This window comes from Mandrillus leucophaeus, unplaced genomic scaffold (genome assembly GCF_000951045.1).
Source record: "Mandrillus leucophaeus isolate KB7577 unplaced genomic scaffold, Mleu.le_1.0 Scaffold212, whole genome shotgun sequence".
Taxonomy (NCBI): Eukaryota; Metazoa; Chordata; class Mammalia; order Primates; family Cercopithecidae; genus Mandrillus; species Mandrillus leucophaeus.
In genome coordinates this window covers 821,224-829,889 of record NW_012102166.1, presented here as the reverse complement: position 1 = coordinate 829,889, position 8,666 = coordinate 821,224, and the positions used below count along the sequence as shown (strand labels likewise).

At 42.7% G+C, this 8,666-nt stretch overlaps 1 protein-coding gene across 1 annotated transcript in view; it reads left to right on the top strand.

The window, feature by feature from the left end:
• ZZEF1 (zinc finger, ZZ-type with EF-hand domain 1) overlaps window positions 1-8,666 on the top strand; it is a 188,471-nt gene that overhangs the window by 157,565 nt on the left and 22,240 nt on the right. Inside the window, exons 45-47 of the mRNA XM_011980457.1 lie at window positions 1,843-2,120; window positions 3,161-3,335; window positions 3,930-4,062. Of these exons, the coding sequence (XP_011835847.1) occupies window positions 1,843-2,120; window positions 3,161-3,335; window positions 3,930-4,062 (586 nt within the window). The remainder of the gene's footprint in view (window positions 1-1,842; window positions 2,121-3,160; window positions 3,336-3,929; window positions 4,063-8,666) is intronic.

Below are 8,666 nucleotides of genomic sequence, written 5' to 3'. Positions count from 1 at the left end.
TAAACTCTTTTTTTTTTTTTTTTTTTGAGAGAGGCTTGCTCCCTCACCCGGACTGGAGTGCAGTGGCGCAATCTCAGCTCACTGCAACCTCTGCCTCCTCAGTTCAAGCAATTCTCCTGCCTCAGCCTCCCGAGTAACTGGAATTACAGGCGCCCACTACTACACCCGGCTAATTTTTGTATTTTTAGTAGGGACAGGGTTTCACCGTGTTGGCCAGGCTGGCCTCGAACTCCTGACCTCAGTTGAGCCACCTGCCTCGGCCTCCCAAAGTGCTGGGATTACAGTGGACTCTTGACATGGATACCTCCCCACCACACTTGGGTCTGTCTCTCTAATCCAGGTTGCCCCCTTGCATTGAGACCACCCTCACCCACAACAGGCTGCTATTCAGTGGCAATACTCTCCTTATGCTGTTTGGACTCTGAGCCCCTGTGTGAGGCTGAACTCCCCACACGGATGCCCTCACCTCTCCACTTAGGATCAGACACTCACATCGGGCTGACCTTCTGCATTGTTGCCCTCCTCACATCACTCACAGCCCAAGCTCCAACTCCAGAGGCCTGGGTATTCCTGGGCTTGGGTGACTTCCTCACCCACCTATGCTCTGACTCGCCTGCCAGGCCTTCTCCGTGCAAACTCCATACCCTGCTTGGGTTCTGACACCATGTGGCCTATGCCAGACCAACCCGCTGCCTAGACGCTTTCTGAGTTCTTCTCGGACTCTGACACCCCTACCAGGCTGCCGTTTGAGGAAGACGCCTTCTTGAGAATCGCTCTTTATTTCCAAGAACTTTTTATTCTTTGATTGCTTTGTTTTCATACTATGGATATAGTGCCCTCTTGAATCACACTGAGGATAACCACTCAGACATTTTAAAAGCTTTCTTCAGTTTTGTGCGTTTTTTTCCGGTGGAAAATAACAAATGGTATAAGTGTAGAAATGTTTGTACCAGGCCGTTTAGCTGAATGGTTTTTATAATAACGAAGAACTGGAAACAAAGTATTAATAAGTTGCAAGGCAGTATTTAAAGAAAGAAAAATAACTTTAAAATTTTTAATTTATTTTACATATATATACATACACAAATATATACATATATACACATACACATACATACACACACACACGTTGTTTGTTTTTTGAGACGGAGTCTCACTCTGTCGCCCAGGCAGGAGTGCAGTTGGCATGACCATGGCTCACTGCAACCTCCACCTCCTGCGCTCAAGCAGTCCTCTCACCTCAGCCTCCCAAGTAGCTGGGACCACAGGCGTGCACCACCTGCCTGGCTAATTTTTTGTATTTTTTATAGATACAGGGTCTCACTATGTTGCCCAGGCTGGTCTTGAACTCCTGGGCTCAAGTGACTCTCCTGCCTTGGCCTCCCAAAGTGCTGGGATTATAGGCATGAGTCACTACACCCGGCCTACTTTACATGTATCATGTGTAAATATGCATAGAAAAAGGTTGAAAGACTGTTCATCAAACTTAACAGTTGTTATCTCCTGGCCATGGTTATAGGAAGGGGATTTAGGGGAGCTTTAACTTTTGCATGTTTCTGAATTATTTAAATTATTTGACAATAGACGTTTTGAAAGATGAGGAGGAAACCAAGTGTTTTAAGTTTCCTTTTCAGGGTACAGAAATATTAGAAGTAGGATTGTAAGATGAGACCTGAGGATGTTTATTTTGTAAGTGATTATACATATGGCATTTATGAAAACCACAGCATGATTCTGTTAGCACTAGACCAGTTGTAAATAAGGTAGGAGGGAGATATAATATTTAGCTGGTTTGGTGATGTGGATTTTGTACTGAACAGATTTCTTTCCTTCTCTTGGCAGGGCCCCACAGTTCCCCTGGTAGACCTGGAGCACGTCCTTCCACTCATGTTTCAGGTTGTCATCTCAAACGCAGGCCACCTGAATGAAACCTACCATCTCACCCTGGGTCTTCTTGGCCAGTTAATTATCCGTCTTTTGCCAGCAGAGGTAGATGCCGCAGTGATCAAAGTCCTCTCAGCCAAACACAACCTGTTTGCTGCAGGGGACAGTACCATTGTGCCCGACGGCTGGAAAACCACCCACCTGCTCTTTAGCCTGGGAGCTGTGTGTCTGGACAGGTAGCCTTGGTCCTCGTTCCTCTAGCCACCTGCCCTCTATCCCACCTTGGTGTTTGTTTGTTTAAGTTGAAGGTCTGGCTGTTGATTAATTTCAGTGTGCTCCAGTTCTGTTGTCTGAGAGTTTTGTGGAAATAGAATTGGGTTCATGAGCAATGCTGTCAACCCACGTTAAAACCGTGCTTAACACCAGCGTTCAAACGGCTGAGCATTCTCGACACGGGCTGCCGATTCAACTCTCTAATGAGGCATATTCAGTTTTTTTTCCTACGAGCAGTAAGTGTAGGCCTTGAGGTTGAAGAAAATAAATCTATTTTAATTATAAAAGTAACATAACCACAACACCAAATTTGGAAAACAGAAATGAAGGAATAAGCTGGGCACGGTGACTCACCCCTGTAATCCCAGCACTTTGGGAGGCTGAGGTGGGTGGATCATGAGGTCAGGAGTTCGAGACCAGCCTGGCCAACATGGTGAAACCCCATCTCTACTAAAATTACAAAGAAAATTTGCCGGGCATAGTGGCGTGTGCCTGTAATCCCAGCTGCTACGGAAGCGGAGGCAGGAGAATCGCTTGAACTCAAGAGGTGGAGGTTGCGGTCAGCAGAGATCACGCCATTACACCCAAGCCTGCGCAGCAGAGCAAGACTCCGTCTTCTCAAAAAATAATAATAATAATAATAAAAGAGGGAAAAAAGTCACCCTGACTTGTACGATTTTAATACATCTGGTGCTATTTCACTACATTTTCTTCTAAGCTTTTCTTCTGTGTTTGAATATGAGTGTGCATGTGTGTGCACACAGGTGACTTTATTATAGAGATTTTTGGAAACATAGCCGTAGGGTGAGTATGTAAGTAACAAGTCTTGATTTTGTTTGCTTTTTTGCTCACCGTTATACAAAAAGCATCATTCTGGTAGTTTTTAAACTAGTTAATGAATGGCTCTTTGAAGGCCTCTGGGTCTGCCTTGGAGTGTAGTGAGCTCTAATGAGTTGAGTTTGGAGCCCTGTGTGCTGCCCCTAATGGAGCTCTTGCCTTCCAGCCGGGTGGGCTTGGACTGGGCGTGCTCCATGGCAGAGATCCTGCGGTCACTCAACAGTGCCCCACTGTGGCGTGATGTCATTGCCACCTTCACAGACCACTGCATCAAGCAGCTGCCATTCCAGCTGAAGCACACCAACATCTTCACCCTACTCGTGCTGGTTGGCTTCCCCCAGGTACCACACTCTGAAGGCCTGAGGGCCTGGTCACCCCTTCCAGTCTTCACCATGCACACCAAAGCCTCTGTGGCATCTGGATATATAGGCATAGATATCTTTGGAAGCTTTTTCCTTTGCTTGTATACCTTGCTTTCACAGTATTGAAGTATTGTCAAAATTATGGGATGGTTTATTCAACTTGCATTTTTAACAGTTAAGCCATTTGACTCATTTATTAGCCAGTGATTGGCTTTGAATAGTAGGTAGCCGTAATATATTACATTACAAAGAACTGCAAAGAAAAATTGTCTTTCATTTTGGCATTCGTCTTGGCCTTATTTCTAATCTTCGTGTCCCTCTACTGATTAGGACAAAGGGGGCTGTAAAAACATGGCTTCATCCAGCAAGGACTTAAACCAATTCTGTGCCAGCCTGTGCCAGACTCTTTGGACTTAGAGATGAGAAGATCCCTGTCCTTGCGTGCTTGTTGAAGTCAGAGGCACAATCAAAGGGGCTGGGCTTATGCCTTAGAATTCTTTCTTGTCTCCATGTTTGACAAGAATTCTTTCTTGTCTCCATGTCTCCTTTCTGTCTCTGTCTACCATGTTCTAGGTCCTCTGTGTGGGAACCCGCTGTGTTTATATGGATAATGCCAATGAACCCCATAATGTGATCATCTTGAAGCACTTTACTGAGAAGAACAGGGCTGTGATTGTTGATGTCAAAACTCGGAAGAGGAAAACAGGTACCATGCATAATGATTTTTTTCTAAGAATGGGAGAAAATTGCCTAATCCCTGCATCCCCTAAAATCAGTGGAATTACCTTGACTCTTGGCCTGCATGTGATTTTTTTTTAAGAGCAAGTTATAGCTCCCCGAGCTTCTTTTTCCCTTATCTCTGAAATGATGTGCTGAATTGGGATAATTTCGAAGGCCCCTTCCCATGCTGTCTTTTTGTGTATATGGCTCTGTGTTTTTTGGTTGGCTAGATATATAGCTTCTGAACATTTAATTTCTCCATTTGCTGGTGCATTTGTTTTCTGTGGGTAATTTAAACATATTACGGAGTCAGGTGACTCCATGGAGTCAGGTGGCTGCACTTAAAATAATTGTATTAGCATTCATGTAACTTTCCATTTTGTCTTATCATCAGTATAACATTGAAAGTATTACGTCACAAATGCCCTTTTGACTTAGTTTGCCAAGCCCCAGGCAATCTGGAGTGTCTACCCATTACGTTCCCAGTTCTGCTCATGAAGCAGTCTGCATTTTCACTCAGCGCCGGCATTAGGCAGTGTCTGTATTGTTTTTGTGTATGTAAATGTCTAAGATCTTTTCTTTTGCACATGAACATCCAGTTGATCCAGGACCATTTGTTGAACGGAACCATCCTTTCTCCATCGAATTATCTCAGAACCTTGTCGAAAATTGACACACATATATCTGTCTATTTATGGATTCTATTATGTTTCATGAATCTATATGTCCTTGCTTCAGTACTACACTTTTTTTACTATTGTAAATTCATTTATTTATTTATTTTGAGACCAAGTCTCACTCTGTTGCCCAGGCTGGAGTGCAGTGACACCATCTTGGCTTACTGCAACCTCCGCTTCCTGGGTTCCAGCAATTGTCCTGCCTCAGCCTTGGTTCCAAGTAGTTGGGATTGTAGGCATGTACCACCACACTTGGCTAATTTTTTGTATTTTTAGTAGAGATGAGATTTCACCCTATTGGCCAGGCTGGTCTCAAACTCCTGACCTCAGGTGATCCGCCCACCTTGGCTTCCCAAAGTGCTGGGATTGCAGGCATGAGCCACTGCACCCAGCCTAACGTTTGTATTTTTAGTAAAGATGGGGTTTCACCATGTTGGCCAGGCTGGTCTCAAACTCCCAACCTCAAGTGATCCACCCACCTCGGCCTCCCAAAGTGTTGGGATTACAGGCATGAGCCAGCGCACCTGGCCAGACTATTTTAAATTTGTACAACATTTTGAAATTAGATCTTTCAGCTTTGGTCTTTTTCAGAATTGTTTTGACTCTTCTGGTTTCTTTGCCTTTCTGTGTAAATTTTAGAATCAGCTTCTATAAAAGAGCCTGCAGGAGCTAGGCGCAGTGGCTCACACCTGAAATCCCAGCACTTTGTAAAGACCCCCATCACTACATAAAATTAAGTAGCCAGATGTGGTGGCATGCTGTAGTCCCAGCTACTTGGGAGGCTGAGGTGGGAGGATCACCTGCAGTGAGCCGTGATCTCCACTATAGCCTGGGCAACAGAGCAAGACCCTGTCTTAAATGTATGGCCTTCTGGGATTTTGATTGGCATTGCATCAAATCTATAGATTCATTTGGGCGATATCTTAACCAGACAGATTCTCCTCAGTTTATAATGGGGTTATGTCCTAATAAACCCATTATAAAGGTTGAAAAATCATTACGTTGAACCATTGTAAGTCAGGGACTATCTGTATTGAGTGCATGGTACATCATTCAGTTTAGAGAATAAATTTAGGTTTCTTTAATTTCTCTCAGCCTGGCATTTTGGGGTATTAGCCGTCTTCTCTTATTTTCTGATTGTGGCAATTTATGTCTTCTCTTTTTGTTTCCTAGATAGTCTAGCCAGAGATCTATCAAGTTATTTGATCTTTTCAAAGAACCAACTTTGGTTTCATTCATTTTTCTTTTATTTCTGTTTGCTGTTTCTTTGATTACTGCCCAGATAAATTTATTTATTTCTTCTGGCTTTGTGTTTAATGTGTTGTTACTGCTTTTCTGGTTTCTTTCTTTCTTTTTTTTAAATAGAGACAGGATCTCACCATGTTACCCAGGCTGATCTCAAACTACTGGGCTCAAGTGATCCTCCTGCCTTAGCCTCCCAAAGTGCTGGGGTAACAGGCATGAGTTACCACGCCTGGCTGCTTTTCTGGTTTCTTTTTCTTTCTTTTTTTTTTTTTTTATTGTTTTTTTTGAGATGGAGTTTCGCTCTTGTTGCCCAGGTTGGAGTGCAATGGCACGATCTTGGCTCACTACAACCTCCACCTCCTGGGTTCAAGTGATTCTCCTGCCTCAGCCTCCTGAGTAGCTAGGATTACAGGCACATGCCACCATGCCAGGCTAATTTTTGTAATTTTATTAGAGACAAGGTTTACCATGTTGGTCAGGCTGGTCTCGAACTTCTGACCTCAGTGATCCACCCACCTCAGCCTCCCAAAGTGCTGGGATTGCTGGTTTCTTAAGGTAGGAGCCATCACGCATTTGAGACCTTTCTTCTTTGGCAGTAGAAGAATTTTAATGCTGTGCATTTCCTCTTAAGTATGACTTTAGCCACATCCGCTATTTTTCTCTTTTTCAGTGTCCCTTGGATTCAGTAGGGACATCCCACAATTTTTTTTAATGATATATTATCATTTTCATTTAGGTCACAGTATATTTTCTGATTTATCTTGTGATTTTTTTTTCTTTGCTGTGTGGATTATTTAGAAGTTTGATGTTTAATTTCTTAATATTTGGAGGATATTCCAGATACTGTTTGGTTGTTGATTTCAGGTTTAATTCCCTTGTGGTCAGAGAGCATATTTTTAATTAGTTTAGTCTTATTATGAATATTATTGCAATTTGTTTTATTGTCCAAAATTAGGTCTGTTTTCATGAAGGTTCCATGTACACTTGAAGAGAATGCATGTGTACTATGTTGTTGGTGGAGTATCCTAGAGATGTTAATTAGGTCAGGTCAATGGATAATGTTATTCAAGTCTTCTGTGCCCTTACTGATGTTTTATCTACTTGTTCTAACAATTCCTGAGAGAGGACTATAGAAGTTTCTAACTATAATTGTATGTTTCTCTTTTTCTTATGAAATGTCTCTCTTTATCCCTAATGATATTCCTCATTCTGAAATCTAATATTTATGTAGCCTGTCTTGCATTTTTAAAAACAGCATTTGTATAGAATAGTCATCCCTTAGTATCCTCAGAGGATTGGTTCCAGGACTCCCCACAGATAGCAAAATTTGTGGATGCGTCCCTTATAGTTGGCCATTCATATCTGTGGGTTTTGAATCCAGAGGCTTAGCCAACCTCAAATCAAAAATACTCTTGGCCCTTCATATCCATGGGTTTCACATCTTTTCACTTTAACCTGCCTGTGTCTTTACATTAAAGTGGATATCTTGTCTTTTTTTTTAAAAATCCAATCTGATAATCCCTGTCTTTTAATTGATGTGTTTAGACCATTTACATTTATTGCAGTTATCAAGATGGTTGAATTTAGGAATTTTTTTTTTTTTTTTTTTTTTTGGAGACAGAGTCATACTCCATCACCCAGGCTGGAGTGCCATGGCGCCATCTAGACTCACTGCAGCCTCCACCTCCCGGGTTCAAGCGATTCTCCTGCCTCAGCCTCCCAAGTAGCTGGGATTACAGGCATCTGCCACTACATCCAGCTAATTTTTGTATTTTTAGTAGAGATGGGGTTTTGCCATGTTGGCCAGGCTGGTCTTGAACTCCTGACTCAGGTGATCCACCTGCCTTGGCCTCCCAAATTGCTGGGATTACAGGTGTGAACCACCGTGCCTGGCCAATATCTCACTTTCTGAAGCAAAAAAAAGTCATGTGAGATTTATGTCATCTAGAAGTAAAATGTGTAACAGCACAAAGAATGGGGTGGAAATGCTGTCATGTTCTGACATTCTATGTGAAGCGGTATAATACTATCCAAAGGTGGACCATTGATAAGTTAAAGGTGTTCAGTGTAAACCCTAGAACATTTAAGAAATTATTTCAAGGTACACTACTGTAAACCCTAGGGCAACCACAACAAAACCCAAAAATATATACTTAAAGAGCTAATGATAGAAATAAAATGAAATCATTAAGAAAAACAAAATAACCCAGCACTCTGAGAGGCTGAGTGAGGTGGGAAGATCACTGGAGGATAGGAGTTTGAGATCAACCTGGGCAACATAGTAGCAAAATTCCATCTCTACAAAAATAAATAAATAAGTGATGATAAGGCCAGGAGTTTGGGACCAGCCTGGGCAGCACAGCTAGACCCCATCTCTACTAAAAATAATTTTTTAGAAAGCCATATGTGGTGGCACACACCTGTAATCCCAGCTGCTTTGGATGCAGAAGCAGGAGGATCACTTGAGCCCAGGAGATCAAAGCTGCAGTGAGCTATGACCAGACTACTGCACTCTAGTCTAGGTGACAGAGCAAGAGCCTATCTCTTTTAACAACAACAACAAAAAAGACCAGGCACAGTGGCTCATGCCTGTAATCCCAGCACTTTGGGAGGCTGAGGCAGGCAGATCACCTGAGGTCAGGAGTTCGAGACCAGCCTGGCCAACATG